This window comes from Drosophila mauritiana, chromosome 2R, assembly GCF_004382145.1.
Source record: "Drosophila mauritiana strain mau12 chromosome 2R, ASM438214v1, whole genome shotgun sequence".
Lineage (NCBI taxonomy): Eukaryota > Metazoa > Arthropoda > Insecta > Diptera > Drosophilidae > Drosophila > Drosophila mauritiana.
This window is the reverse complement of record NC_046668.1, coordinates 2906389-2923096: the sequence shown is the minus strand read 5'-3', so window position 1 is coordinate 2923096 and position 16708 is coordinate 2906389. Positions and strand designations below refer to the sequence as shown.

The 16708-nt window shown below is 38.9% G+C and overlaps 1 protein-coding gene across 3 annotated transcripts in view; it reads left to right on the top strand.

Annotated features, from left to right (window-relative positions):
* Window positions 1-13224, top strand: part of LOC117135856 (neurotrimin) — a 131610-nt gene extending 118386 nt beyond the window's left edge. The window contains exons 5-7 of one of the 3 annotated variants that reach the window (XM_033296376.1): window positions 554-681; window positions 12852-13020; window positions 13078-13224. In XM_033296376.1, the coding sequence (XP_033152267.1) occupies window positions 554-681; window positions 12852-13020; window positions 13078-13175 (395 nt within the window). In that variant the 3' untranslated portion in view covers window positions 13176-13224. Of the gene's footprint in view, window positions 1-553; window positions 682-12834; window positions 13021-13077 lie in introns of those variants that run through there. The other 2 variants (XM_033296375.1, XM_033296377.1) reach the window with 2 other exon arrangements.
* The last annotated feature ends 3484 nt before the right edge of the window (window positions 13225-16708 follow it).

Genomic DNA, 16708 nt, shown 5'->3' with positions numbered 1-16708 from the left:
TTTTTGCTGCACTCGCTGGCTCGCTGATTCTCACGGAAATTGGGCAGACGCTACGTCCGCACTTTTATGTTATGCAGGTGCAACGTATGTTTCGCAACCGGACGCTCGTGCGACCCCAAGTACCTTTGTTGACGAGTGTTGAGCAAACGGATACGCGTGCAGCTTCAAATGTTCTTATCAAAACATTTGTGGTGTTAACTTATATAGTAGCATAATATGCTTCACATATTACGCTTACATAAGCAATGTACATACAATATTGCACATGCATAAACACATAAAACCAATTCACATTTTTGCTCAGTTAGTCTTAAGATGACTTTTCTTAAATAAAGACGTTCACCGAAATTGTTCGTGTTTCGATTTAAAGTTTTTTCAGCGTTGATCTTTGTCTTTGTTATTGACGGATCATTTATTCGACTGACAAATTAATAACTACGTAAGTATATATCATATATATTTTTAAATGCTCCAAACTTTAAATACGATTTTGTTTTCTCTTTTACTTTACAAATAACGTGACTCAATTTCCAATTTATTTTATTATTTTTAGAGCCTATTACTAGTATCCTTGGCGGTCCAGAGATTTACATTGATTTGGGATCAACGGTTAATTTAACATGCGTGATAAAACATTTACCGGACCCGCCAATTTCAGTGCAGTGGAATCATAACAATCAGGTAAACTTAAATATCCTAAAAGAAAAATTTCTTTTGATGACAATAATATTTATGGAAGATATACCAGGATGGAAAGAAAGTTCGTATTAAAGAGAAATCTTTTATTTATACATATTTAAGTCTATTAAAATTAGCCTTTACCATGTGACTATACTATAAACCGGTTAATGTACTGTAAGGAGTCTTAAAACTCCCCACAAGTCTGTGTACAGCAGAGCTGCTTTGCGAAAAAGGCTAGAATGCGAGAGGAGTCAAAGGCAGCCAGGTCAAACGGGAAATAGTGGACTCGAGCCGGCCAAGGGCACAGAGGTCTGGCTCAAAGCGGACGCACCGTTAACTAACGGGACATTAGTTGGGCCTTGCACCCGAGTGGGCCTAGCGCAATAGGGGAAATACCGGCATTCCGGCGGTCTATAAAGGGACCAGCTCGGGGCAGCCAGCTAGAACACGTGGAGAGCTATACCATCGAGTCGACGAGAGATCCGCGAGTGAGAACGGACAGTGAGAAAGCAAGAGGAACGCCGCGATAATGATCAGCGCGCACCCGTCGATAAGGTAAGGGAATCACTTAGTGAGTGTCAAAGCTGATACTTAAGGACGATCACTGCAAGTGCAGAACAGAGAAATCCAGATATCCACGGTACAGGAGAATAAAAGGACCTGAAATGGTCACAAGGGACAGTGTAGTCATTGGTCGGCAAAGGTCGTGGTCGTGGGAGGAGCGCTGGCTTGAACTAACGGATACACACCCCATAGCAACCTAACCACCGTTCGAGCCGGCAGGTGGTACGTTGGCAGAGACGACCAGGGCCTGGCGTGGTCAGAAGGGACAGTGTCGGAAAAGGGAAGTTTAATTCCCACGGGTCCCTTTATCCTATTTTTAATCTTAGTTTCGAACTGTTGTACCACCATATTATCCGGCCAAAAATCACAAAAACATATGGTCGAAAAGAGCTCATTAGGGAAAGTCATCTTAAAAGATGAAATGTCCCAAGCGCAAGAAAAGTAAAATTTTTCCACTTTTACATTATCAGTTTTTTACACTCGTTACATGTGGAGCAAAAGGGTATACTAGATTCGTTGAAAAGTATGTAACAGGAAGAACGAAGCATTTGTGACTATATAAAGTACATAAGTTAACACAAGCCAACGAACTAGAACTGACAGTGCTGACCCAGCATTGGGCCGGAAACCTGTGCGCAGCCGGCAAACACAGCATACTTGCGTTGCCGCTGCGAGTCTTTATTAGCTTTAAGAATCATTTTAAGTTTCAGTTTGAATTTGCATTTACCAGAATAAAGAGCGGCAGCTCGTCAACTCCGACTAAACTTAGTAAAACACATTTATATTACTTACTCTGCCAGACCACAAGGCTGGCAGTTAAAGAGGAAAGTTCCTCTCAACGTAAATAATAATCTTCTCCTGCTCGCCGGACCCCCCGGAGCAGCCAGCCAAGGAAGCCCTTCACCTCTGGAGGAAACCTGACGGATGGCAACATCGCAATACGTCGCGATTAATCGTTAAATAATTGGCGCTCAACTAGTGGTAAAAACCACCACCCACCACCACCATGACCAATACCGCCCAAACAGCTTCTAAATATGCGGCAAAGCAAAGCTTCTAAATTTGCGGCAAAGCAAAAGACAGCGGCGCGGGAGAAATGAAGGGGAATAAGTGACGAAATAACACACAAAAAATATATTTTTAACAGAAATCAATGTGAATAGAAACAAAAATCATATAATTATTTTTTGTAACAGCGCGTACGTTCGCTTTTCATTTTATATTTTCATTCGATCCAAGCGCGACATTCGATGCTGCATCCTTTGTCTATATTTATTGTTTGTCTGTCTTTGGTCAACTGCCACTCACACAGGCAGCTTTTGCATACCTAAGCGAGTTGGACTGCTCATGCAGCCCGGATACTTACAGTATAGGAATAATAAACCATGCTCCACAGACTCAGAGTCCGACTTTAGCGGAGGAGGCCGCCAAAAAGGAACTCGCACAAAATGAAATGCGTCAGAAAATTCAGCTGGCCAGCTGGTCGGCAGCAGCACATGTCGCCCCACCTCAGCCGTGGCCCCGTAATCAGAACCTACGAACCCATAGATATAACTAATAATTCTCCATGTGGGCAACGGCACGGGACTTAAACGCAACCTCACTGACGTGAGTGTCCTTCCAGACAAAAAAAGCTTCGTCTCGATTTTTAATTCGAAAGCGACTTTTTTCATTCTACCAGATATTACAATATTCCACGGGATAATCGGGGCCGATCTGTTAACACAGGCCCGCGCGTCACATTACCTCGCGTCCGCCCAACTCAAATGGGGTAACGAGGTTGAGAAGATTTCATTCCATAAATGCACTGATGTCAAATTCACTAACGTGGAGTGCGCAGACGCACCACCTTTGGTGAAAAGGGCATTTCTGGGGATGATCAGAAGCCGAAAAAACGCCTTCGCAGATCCCAACGAGGCCCTGCCATATAACACATCGGTAGTGGCCACGATTAGAACGACTAGCAAAGAGCCCATTTACGCCAAATTATATCAATACTCCATGTCGGCAGCAGATTTCGTCAACAACGAGATCCAAGATCTGCTTAAAAATGGTATAATTCAGAAGTCGGTGTCTCCTTTTAAAAACCCAATATGGGTGGCTGATAAAAAAGGAACCGACGAGGCCGGCAATCAAAATAGACGATTAGCGATAGACTTTCGTAAGCTTAACGAAAGGACTATCCCGGACAAATACCCGATGCCAGATATTTCTATGATACTGGGCAACTTGGGCAAGGCCAAATTTATTACGACACTGGACCTCAAGTCCGCGTATCAGCAGATCGTCTTAGCGGAAAATGACCGAAGTACGAATTCAAGAGGCTTCCCTTTGGCTTGAAAAATGCTGCCAGCATCTTCCAGAGAGCCATTGATGATATTCTCAGAGAGCAAGTCGGCAAGACTTGCTATGTCTACGTCGATGATGTAATAATCTTCTCAGAAAATGAGAAAAACCATAAGCGATGCAAATATGAGAGTCTCAGTAAAAAAGTCAAGTTGTGGAAAAAAAAAAGCGTAAACTTTCTTGGCTTAATAGTCACCAGTGATGGCACCACTACCGACCCAGAAAAGGTCAGAGCCATAAAAGAGTTCCCCGAACGAAAAACTGTATTTGAGGTTAGATCATTCCTAGGTCTCGCTAGCTATTACAGATGCTTTATTAAGGACTTTGCAGCCATAGCAAGGCCTATTTCGGACATCTTAAAGGGCGAAAATGGAAGTGTAAGCAGACATAGATCGCGACACATCCAAGTACAATTCAATGAGGCACAAAAAAAATCTTTCGAAAAACTGCGCAACATTTTGGCTTCCGAAGATTTTATGCTCAGATACCCGGATTACAATAAGCCATTCCATCTAACGACGTATGCTTCAGCCTACGGAGCATGGAAGCCTATTGGAGCAGTTCTTTCACAAGAGAACCGTCCTATTACAATGATCTCGAGGACATTAAAGGATAGGGAAATGAACTACGCCACAAATGAAAGAGAATTATTAGCCATTGTCATTCTCGGTATCAAATTCTAACTCTAACGCGAAAATTAAAAGGTGGAAGGGTCACATCCAGGAAACGGGTGCGAAAGTAGTATATAAACCGTGAAAAGAATATTTGGTTGCTGATGCCCTGTCTATGCAGCAAATTAATGCCATAGAAGAACACGCCATAGAATCAACGGATAACCCCCGAAACTGCTTCCAGGTACAAATAATTCTAGAAGAGGTCCGCTAAAACGCTCTTTCGTTCTCTTCAAAGATAAGAATCGACATGCAATCAACTTCACCGACAAGGAGTCATTACTCCTGACCTTGCGGATTCAATAGTCCCCAAGGGCGTCCCCCATTGCGATTTGCACACGTTAGCAACGGTGCAGGACGATTTAGTGCGGAGATTCCCGACTACAAGATTCTGGCACTGCATAAACCATGTTACAGATATTTTTGTGGTCGAGGAAAGGAAGAAAGTGATATTAGCAGAACACAATATTGCCCACCGGTCGGCCAAAGAAAATGTGAAGCAGGATCTCACAGAGTTCTACTTCCCAAAAATGGCCAAACTGGCCAATGCAATTGTCCAAAACTGCAAAGCATGCGCGAAAGGTAAATATGATAGGCATTCGAAGAAACAAGAGATTGGCGAGTCACCGATTCAATCTTAAGTAGGAGAAATGCGACACATAGACATTTTCTCAACGGATAGTAAATATTTTCTCACTTGCATTAAGAAATTTTTAAATTCGCCGTCGTACAGCGTGTACAATTGAGGACTTAAAACCGGCCGTGTTGCAGGTCAAAAATGTCTTCCCAAGCGCCAAAGTGATTTACTGCGACTACGAGCCATCGTTAAAATCGCACACGATCACGGCCATGCTAGACAACCATTTTGGCGTCAGCATCACAAATGCGCCACCCCTTCACAGAGTTTCAAACGGGCAAGTGGAACGTTTTCACAGCACTCTACTAGAGCTCGCCAGGTGGAGATAATCTTCTTAGCCACTACCAGATATAATAAATCAATCTATTCGCTCATCGATAAGAGGCCAGTCGACGCAATACAAGAATCCACGGACGACACACAAGAACGGATTGCTGACAAAATTAAGAGTGCCCAAGACGCGCTAAGGTCTAGAGAGAATGCATTTCGAAAAATCAATACAAGCAGACCTGGGACCACATTCCTCATTGAAGGGAGGGTGGTCTACAAAGACAACTTTAAATGACTCTTTCAATTAATTTTAAACTTTTTATTATTACTACCTATCATCAGCCGTTTGGCAAACTTCCATTTAATAGACATTAAGTCCGTTGGAAAGGCACGATGTTTTAGTATTAGTATAATTGGTGATGGGATAAATCTCAGCGAACAAGAAGAAGCGACTTAAAAAAATACATTTCCACAGGCGCAGAATTTTCATCCTTCTCTCACTGTCATTGGTGTCATCGCACATGCGCGTAATAGAAGAAACAAGCAGCATGAACGAGATGTTTCCACAGTCTCCAATGAGGAAGTTGCTAAAAGTGGACACCTCGCACCTACGGATTCGTTAAGAGTCCACCACAGAATCGCAACGAGCTTAGATTTTTTTGGCTCAATTCTAAAGGTAGTAGCGGGGACGCCGGATGATCTAGAAAGAGTTAGGTTCACAGAGTGGCAGTTGACACAGTCAAACAATAAGCAAATCAAAATTAATACTAGAATACAAAGTCGAATCAACCAATTAACAACCACTGTAAATCAAATCTTGCAAACACATAAAAATACCCGAATTGACACCGGCCATTTATATGAGACACTGCTGGCTAGGAATAGAATACTAATGATGAAGTTACAAAATTTAATGTTGGCTGTAACACTGACGAAAAATAATATTGTCAGTCCAAATATCCTAGATCATGCAGACTTAAAATCAGTTTGGCTGAAAGAACCCACAGATACCCCCATATTGGATCTTATGTCCGCATCGTCTGTAAAAATACTACAATCCTCTAACATAATACACTTCCCTAAAATAAAATTATCTTGTAAGAAGGTCACTATTTTTCCAGTCACTTTCAAAATAGTAGCAAAGTGTTGAGAAGAAGTCCATACAATCAAAAACTGCACCCCAACACCGGGGGCTACCTTTTGCCAACAATCAGCGTTCTAGCGCATTGCGAGTCGCAACCAAGCGACCTAACCCGCGTGGATGAGAGAATCATCATCATCAATGACCGGCCAGCCAGGGTCACGGTGGACAACGGAACAGAAGTCTATCAACGTGGCACACATGTCATCACCTTCAACGATCGCGTCGTGATAAATGACACCACCTTTATAAATCACGGCAAGGCCCAAATACGAGCTCCAGAGGTAGCTAGTTCCCCATCATTGAATATCAACGCCAACAGGGATATTCTGAGTCTCCCCTATCTTCACCAGATGAGTGAACGTAACTTGGAGTTCATCAAAGAGTTTGGAAGAGAAATGGATACTAATCATTCACATCATTCACTTGTTGTGCATTGATTTGTACCGGCATCACTTGTCTACGGTTCATCGAAGCGCGGAGATCTGCGATGCAAATAAACGGGATATCTTGATATCGTAATCTTGAAGGGGGAGTAGTTAACACAAGCCAACGAACTAGAACAGTTGGCTCAGTGTATAAAACATAATATCAAAGTGCTGACTCAGCATTTGTCCGAAAACCCGTGTGCAGCCCGCAAACACAGCATATTTGCGTGGCCGCTGCGAGTCTTTGTTAGCTTTAAGAATCATTTTATGTTTCAGTTTGAATTTGCATTTACCAGAATAAAGAGCGGCAGCTCGTCAACTTTTTATTCCGAATATATGTCGTAAAACACATTTTTATTACTTACTCTGCCACATGGCTGGCAGTTGAAAGAGGAAAGTTCCTCTCAACGTAAATAATAATCTTCTCCTGCTCCCCGGACCACCCGGAGCAGCCAGCGATGGAAGCGATGGGTGACAATATCGCAAGTCGGTTCGATTAATCTTTAAATAATTTATATATTCTTCATCAGGATCAATAGCCAAGTCGATCTAGCCAAGTCCGTTTGTTCGTCTGTCCCTCTATCCGTATGAACGTCGAGATCTCAGGAACTAAAAAAGCAAGAAGGTTGAGATGAGGTTTTAGAGACAAAGACGCAGCGCGTCACGATGGCACGCCCACTTTAACTCCCACTACTCGCAGAAAACTTTTTGCCACGCCCACCCTAACGCCCTTTAACAGCGCAAAACTGTCACGCCCACATTTTTACGACGACCATGCTATAAACGCTTGCAGAACAATGACCGTAGCTGCAGTGGTGGTATCGAGCGGGGTTGGGAGGGGGAAGCTTTATTTGCTTTCGGGTTTTATGCGTTTATAGCATGGTCGTCGGATATATCAGAGTTCCATCTCACAGCAAGGGCTCTTTAGTAGAGACACGATTTCACGAGTTTGTGGATGTTTTAAGTACGCATTGTTTAAGTTTTGAACTTTAAACCATTAAATCAAAAGCCTGGAGATACACAAAAATATTGCCATGCAATATTCCCGTTTTTCAAAACAGTTCGTTCTTCTAATGTTATTCGAGTGACTTGTTCAATGGTTCCATGTTATCTCGAAAATCAAACTGATACGCTGCCATACGTGTCCTAAGTAGGGGGTGAGATAAGGAAAATATTCTTATGAGTCGGTAGAATGCAGAAACTGAATGGTCATTTCTTGCCTTTTCCGCCATGTGCTTCTCCATCTGGATGATTTGTTCCGAAGAACAAAAATCTGCTTATTTGGATGTGGCATTTATCAGTAAGACGTTTTCAAAAAAGGATGATGTCAATATGATTTTCATGAATATATTTAGATTTCTCTAGTTTAAGCCGTGAAACGCCTTTGGGGATTCTAGATAAGTCACCTGATAAATGCACACATTTATCCATCCCTCCGATTCATCTTCACCTGTCGACATCCGAAAGAGGGACTACATTTTTTTTATTCATCCAAGAACACCAACTAAATTTATTTAATGATCGAATTGATACCTGCTCTATTGAACAGCCGGGGACCTGCAAGTTAATGGTGCTTAACAGCCTCTCTCTTCGAATCTTTACACTAATGCCGTCAATGATTTTATACCCACGTTTCGTGTTTCAGAAATTCCATCATTACGAGATCAGTTATTGATGACAAGGAATTTTACCCAAATTCGGGAAGTTTCAGCACTTGCCCTCATTTTTAGATAGTCTGTCTTCAAGAATCTTGAATCGTCGATATTGAAACCAAGTAGGAGGAACGTTTACCGCCGAATCTTTTGCCGATGGAACAGACCATTTCGAAATTCGTGGAACAGCACCTTTGTGACCTTTGTAAACTATTTTTTTTTTTTTTTTAAATTATTTTTCTTTAAGTTACAATCTATTTTTTTTTTAATTAACAATAAGTAATTGTTGATTAGATGTGAAGAATAAAAGAAGCGGCCCTTCCCAGTGCAAGGATACGCTAATAAATTAATAATTTAATAGTTTAATTCTGATGGAGTTCTGCGTTTTAATCTTCTTGGTTCCAACTCTGTCATCGGTATTTGTTTTTGTGTATATTAAAACGACAACCCAAAAACTTCGCAATTATAATCAATGACAATCAAATATTATTTACACCCATATGCCAAGTACCTTGGACTAACTAAATATTATATATTATACAAAAGTTTTTTTTTTAATTATTATTTATTAAGTGAAGTATCCGTACATCATAATATTGTATCTTAACATCACAGGGTGGATAAATATTCTTAGGAATTACAAAACACCATATTAAAATAAGTGTAAGTGTTGTAATATTTTTTATTTGAGTCGAATAAATGTCCCGTCAGTTGACTAAGGACAACGTCGAGAAGAATTTTTTAACGAAGGTTTTTGTTGAACTTCTTTATTCAGATATCAGCTTATGACTAAAAATCAAATGCAAATTGGATTGAGGAGAAGCCTCAGTATTTAACAATATTTGTATTTCGGGAGAGCCTCGCTCTTGGGTTCTTAAGATGAGAAAGTGTTCAAAGAGAGCAGTCAAATCTGCTTAGGTCAGGCTTTAGGATGTTTACAAGAACGGCTGAGTGCCGCTGCCAAAAATTCTTTATTAGAAACGGATGCTGCGCAGCTGGGATACATTATGGAAAATCACTAAAGTGCATTACTGTTTTCTTTGAAATAATTGAAGTGGCCGGTTTGGACCACCCAAATACGTCACTATATATATATATATGTCGGAGAAGGCGAGCGCGATTTTTCATTCACTTCACCGTACATATTGTGATTTGATCATCCTTACTTCGTTTCCACGAAACTCTACCAAAACAACAACAGGCGCCATGCTCATTTGATAAACACACAATTGATGCCCACTCAATGACGGAACGCTTACCGTGAATTTTAGTATTCGCTGCTCCTTCTTAACATAACGGATCAACCACTTAATTTCGGTTACATTAAAATAATTATTAAAATAATACGTTAGATCTACTCAATATCCGACATAATATATATAGTGACATATCCATAAGTCTCTTTGACTTAAGCACATGCCTACACACTGATACACATACAACATATACACCCTACACTACTCAGGATGTACCTAACAGATACCAGATATGAATAAGATTATCATATGATCCTCAAGACTGGGTTGAGTGGAAAAAATTACAAGTCCAAATAAGTTACCCACTGGTAGACTAAACATCCGTCCCCTAATTTAAACATTCCTTGCCTAAGCCCTCACCCCATCGTCACGTTCCCACGTTCAAAGCTCGGACTCGCAATCCCGAAAACAAAAATATTAGATTTCAATAAACAAAACTATAAGAATCTAAGAGCACTTGTATCCAATAGCGAGTGCACTTGAATCCAAGGGAAATCCAAAGACAATTAAAGTCGGCAACTCCAAAGCTCTTTCTCTTCACTTGATCAGATCCCTAAGGTCTAAAGTCCATATCAGAAAAGCTCGATACCAAGGCTTGAACGCCAATCAAATCAGAATAATTAGATGAGTTTAGTTTGAGACCTAATTGTAATCGGTCGGCGTTTTTCAACAAATAAAATATTGTAATCATTCAGTGAAATAAAATTATATTTTTTCACATATGAGTATTGCAAACATTTAATTATATACATATATATAGCCATATATATATGTATATGTAGCCATAGCCAATGGGGGACTTTTAAAATTTTAATAAAATAATTTAAAAATTTAGGATTAACCTTCGATTTAGTGTTTTGTGTAAAGAGTTTCTTGACAGTGCCAAAGCTGTGTAATCTAGGATTTTGTTGTTTATTTTCTTGTATGTTTAATATTTTTGATTTGTTTTTTGATTTATAAGTAAAATAAGTATTGTTTAATTATATTTCATAAAAAATTTGCGTTTAATTAAGCAAAGAACCCTTAATCTTTACCTTTAAAGTCAAAAATTTTCACAGTGTGTAAACAGTTTCTAGACATACTGTATATATCTTTACTCTTCGAGTAAAGGGTATAAAACTTAACAAGTAACAAGTGAACACAACTACATAAACACGCAAAAACACTATGAAATCTATATAACAAAAAAACTACCCCTGTTAATACAATACAGCATAGGAATGATTTGTATAGCCCTTTTGTGTAAGCTTTGTTCTCACATGCATAGTGGTAGCCGTCCAGACCTACAAGAACAAAGGCTCGATAGTCCCGCTTCATCACGGCGATATCTGGAGGATCAATCACGTCTTCAAGCTGGCTCACGTCGTGGACCTGGGATAAATAAGACAAGTGTAGGAAATCGGTCAAGAAGACAGAAGGTCTCAAAACCGTAACTGATGGTATTAAACCTCACTCGACATGGCCTCGCAGAATAGCGACCAACAACTGAGGATGGACTCAAGATTTTTTGAAGCCACGCACGATTCAATTACGAGAATAAAAGAGGTTATCGTTAGAGTAAATGTTATCGATAGAGACGTCTACGCGGCGACTGGTATCCTAAGCAAGGCTAACATCTTTGCCAGCAAAGTCGCTGAAATCACAAGAGCTTGCGAGCTTGCTTAGACGAGAATCATAAAGTCTAAGAGATTGGACCTTGTGGAAGTCGAATAAATATTAGAAGAGGTTAGTAATTTGCCTTATCAGAATACGGTTGACGCCATCGAATTATTGCGTCCCTCGTTCATGACGAATGGAACCTTAATCTTGTACATACTGTTTTTCCCCAAGGTAAAGAAGAAACCGTATCACCTTATGAAGATGTATCAAACGATCCAGGAAGAGAAACAGGTAACGCTGCATCAGCGCAAGTGTGCGATAAGCCCCAGCGAGATGTACGATTGACGACAATTGACCCTCAGACCCACTAACTTCTATGATCGGACAACCTCCCTCGACGACTTCTTTTACTACTCGTCAACTTGACTCTATCTTTACGATCCCCATTTTCTGGTCTTCGTACGCCTTGCACTGGCTAGATTTTCTTCGACGCTAGTCCCTCTTCTTCATTCGTTCTGGTGATGTTATTTCCTTACTATCGTTGTGTACTTGCGGGTATATAGTTATAGGTAAAAGGCTAAAACAAATCGCCTTGAATCTATTAAATGATCCGTTTCGTATACAAACTTAGTCCAACGCTGAAATCAAAGTGTTTTCCAAATAAAAAAGACGATTTAAGTATTGAGACCGAATTTTGTTCTATATTGTCTAATGCTCAGCTTAAGATTTTAAATTAAATGCAAGTGAAATTGAGAAGAAGCCTCTGTACTTCAGAAATATGTTTGTGCATTTTGGGAAAGCATTGCTCTTGGATTCTTGAGTTGAGGAGAAGCCTCAGAGAGGGCAGGCAAAACTGCTTAGGTTAGGCTTTGGAATTTGTTTACATAAATGGCTAAGTGCCGTTGCCAAAAAATTCGTTTATCGTTGCCAAAGAATTTGTTTATCAAAACACATTCTGAGCAGATTGCATACGGTACGGGAACCAATTAAGTGCTTTATTGTTCATGGAATTAATGAAATTGGCCGGCTTGGGTGGCGCAAATACACCACTATGTAAATGACAAGGAAATTGATGTGGGTAATCTACTAGATACGCCCAGTGTTATCAATACAGAAGCGACCGCCTAGTGGATTGTGTGGCAACCGTACCTTAGTAGGTTCAGATACCAAAAGGCAATAATACGGCCCACCTGCGTTACGCCGGATAGAAAAAGATACTCATCAATGATAAATACGAGGTTCTCGACGCTACGCATGACTCCCTACGGAGGGTTGACGAAATGATGGCCAGGGTAAACTCAATCGACGGCGACGTCCATGTGGCCACAATTTTACTGCAAAGGGCATTGATACTGCTGAAGCAAGTGAACGAAATCAGAAACGTGTCCTTTTGCCTGGTACATACTGGGTATATATATAAATTTTCTCACGAATATCTGACACACCTCAAGCTATGCACTAATTGGTTTAGTCTAATTTAATAACCATAGATTTTATCTTCCCAAATGCCACGATTCTAAAAAATTTTGTTTTGAATATATCTTTCTTATTCGATAATTCTAATTGATAACTCTTTAACCAACAAAAAGCATTACTTTTTTCGCAGGAAATTAACTATGATTCACCAAGGGGAGGAGTTTCAGTAATAACTGAAAAAGGAGACATAACAACATCGTATCTGTTGATTCAACGAGCAAGCATTGCTGACTCAGGGCAATATTCTTGCTTACCGTCAAATGCAAACTCCAAGTCCGTAAATGTTCATATTTTAAAGGGTAAATACATTTAAATGACTTTTATATTTTTCATAATTTTCTTTTCAACATAACCAGGTGATCACCCAGCAGCAGTTCAAAAATCCCACTTACTGGTATCGGAACTTTTAAGTCTGTGTTTTCTTCAGATTTGTTTAAAATTATCAGCTCAATAAGTACTTCTTAATTGCGAATAAAACTATATTTCCAAATAAAAATTTCAAAATTCTAATTAAAAATTTCTATTTTTTGAGAATATATTTGTTATATGTATATATGTAAATTTATTTTTTTTTTCGTGCCTTTTTAATTATATACTCAAACAAAAGAGAATTCTATAGTCAAGTTTCCCGAATACTCGTTACTCGGCTGGAAGTGTGAACAAGGAATTTCAATATTATTTGGCATTTCGGTACAAGTGCGGCTTGGGGTCGTTAGAGTGGAAGCGGTTTTTTCCTTTCACCTGCAAAACGCACTATTGAACAATTCTAAATTTTTGACTTATTTTATTCCACAATATCTATTGATATTCCAGAATAATAAAATTTTCGGGTTCGCATTCACACTAGCTGAGTAACGGCTATCTGATAGTCGGGGAACTCGTCTATAGCATTCTCTATTGTTTTAAAGTGCATACAAGTTAACACAGCTAATAACACAAAACAACATTTAACAATAAATGCCTAAAATAATAAATAACAAAATATTGCAACATTGCTCAGTTCAATAAACTAAACATCCGCCGACCCAACTGAAGAACTGCAACATTGTAATACACTCTTCAGTTCAATAAACTAATCATCCGTTCAAAACGTCGCAAGTGTCATTAACAGCGTCCGCAGTTTGTCTTGCGTGCGCATTTTCGGCCCTTGACGACAAATTGCTGACATTGTAGATCATGGTTAGTTCAAACCAGATGTGCCGAGCTCTGCCGCGTCGCTTCCTAACACCCACAGCTAGCTTAGGGTACCATAAGATCTTTTCTGTTCAGTCACAATTTAGAGTTGAATAAAACCACAACGACCTAAAGTTTCTGAGCTTTTAATTAAACGGAAAATAATTTACATAAGCACTTTGCCTATATGGGACCTTGCTACGTCTCACTGTGATCCGCTAGTGCCCAAGCATTTATATATATATATATATTACCCCCACAAATCCGCAATTCATTTATATCGTCCATCCCTAAATTGCTGTTAAAAATGTCCTCAAAAATATATACCACAATACAATACACATTTATATTATACAACTAATACAAATAAAGATATAAAAATATAACCTAAACATCCAAATTGAGAAAGAAAAGTCCTTCGTTCCAAACATAAATAAAAAATTGTAGCGATATATTTAACCAAAAATTATATTTGCATGCTTCCCGGTTTTCTGTCTAATTATTTCCCCCCCGATTTAGTCTTTTATTTCTTAGAGGATAAAAAACAACCAACCTAAATAATTTCCGATAATTATTTAATATTTCCCTCCGGAGTTATCAGCTTTTCTTACTAGTTTTTAATAGCTAGATTTAGCTAGTGTAATGGTTCGTTCATTGATAACACAAGTCTTTTGGTTTTGATTGCAGCCGTCAGGCTGACTTAGGTTTTTATTTGATTTTTATTTAATTTTTGTTTGGCAGAAATGGTTCTGCCAGTTCAACGTCTTTACAGTGTCTGCGTTGTGAGTTTTGAATATATTTCGTCTTAGGCTAAGCCGCGTAGCTGCGCTGCCGGATACACCAGCGGCGGAGCGGCTTTCTTATTTATATCTTATATATCTAGGCTTATCGAGAGAGCGAGCTATGTACTTATGTATTATGCATTTGGTCGGCGTGGGAATGCTGACCATGCACTTATTTATTTATTTATTATGATAGATAGAATAGTTTACAAAACTAGACTAACTTGGATAGTATAGCATTATCTACGGGGCTTACAGCTATATTTATTTACAATGTTATTATATCTTAATTTAGTTAATATCTAATTTGGTAACTAATTGCTGGCTTGTTATGTACAAATGTCTGTTTTGTTTTTAGATTTTGTGGTATAATTTAGTTTTTTTGAGGAAAAGTATCAGTTTTTGTATGTTATCTGGATTGGGTTTGCTAAGAAGGTCTAGAGGGTTGGTGTTGTTAAATATATCTTGCTTGGCTTGTAGGAGGGATGGGAATGAGTTTAATATGTGGTTTAAAGAAATATCACCTTGGCAAAACGGACAAGTTGGTATTGAATTGGGATTTAGGTAGTGTTGGTGGGATATGTTTGTGTGTCCTAGTCGAAGTCGTATTATTTTTATTTGGTCGAGTCTGGTCCAATTTGGGTGGGATTGTTTAAGGTAATCGCATGTGTGTGAGGTGTTCGTGTTAATAGATTGGTACCATGGACTGCAGTTTATTATGTGTTCTTTCTGTTTTGTCGCAAGGTCGGCTTTAAGGTGTTTTTTTATATCTGTGGTATTTATGTTTGGGGTGAGGATTAGTGGCATACTGCTTGCTGATTTTGCAGCTTGATCGGCTAGTTCATTTCCTTTTATTCCTGAATGGCCAGGAATCCACATTATTTTAATTTTAGGTGCGTGTTGCGTTATTAGCGATCGTATTCTGCTTGGGTAAAAGTTGTTATTATTTGTGTTTTGAATTGAATCTATTGCTGATAGGGAGTCGGAACAGATAATAAATTTGCCTCTTCGGTTTTTAGTAAGTTCTATGGCTTCTAGGATTGCGATTGTTTCGGAGGTGAGGACGGATGAATATGGGGACAGTATGCCGTATTTCAAGACGTCTGTCTCCGTTGTAATGGCGAATGATATTGTGTAATTAATTTTTGAACCGTCCGTGAATATGAAATTATGTGTTTTGAGGTCATTCTTTGTGTGTTCGTATAATTTTCTGTATTGGTCTGGAGATGTTTGTTCTTTCTTATGGATTCTAAGTGACGTGTCTATTAGATTGGGGAGGGTCCATGATGGCCTGTGTTTATGGAGTTTTATTGGTTTGTAGGGTAGGTTAAGTTCTAGGCTAAGCTTGATTGTTCGGTCTATTGTTGATGTTTTTTTCTTATTAGCTTTTTTAGGCTTCAAGAACTTATGTATTGGTGTGTTTTTGGAGAAGATTAGGTTTTGGGATAGTTTGGCTATTTGAAGTTCTCGTTTCATTTCTAAGGGGGGAGTATTCGATTCGTAAAGTAAGTTATTTATTGGGGTAGAGCGATAGGCGCCGAGAGCTGGACGGATAGCGGAGTTAAACGGTGTTTTTATTTTGTTTAAAATGCTTTTGGGAGCATGGCCGTACAGAAACAAAACATACTCTAGTTTGGCTATAATTGTTGCTTTTGCGACATTAAGTAGTGTATGCGTGTTGCAATTAAATTTAAGACTAGATAAGCATTTTATTATATTTAGCTTGTTGTGTAGTTTGGGTAGAAGTAGGTTTATGTGTGTGTTCCATTTGTATTTGTTGTTTTTTTTTTTTTTTCTTTATTGAACGATGATGTTTTTATTATTTGATCAACGCACTGTTACCCATGCGGCAACTTAATTTGATCTGCTTAAATTATTTTATTTTACAATATGTCTTGGTTACTTAAGACTAACAGATTTTTAATCCTAAAAATGATAGGGAGAATTATAATAGTTGATATAACATAATAATTATTATTTATTTGATTATTCTAATGAATTTTAAAACTAAGACTTTCTAGGTCAAAACCAG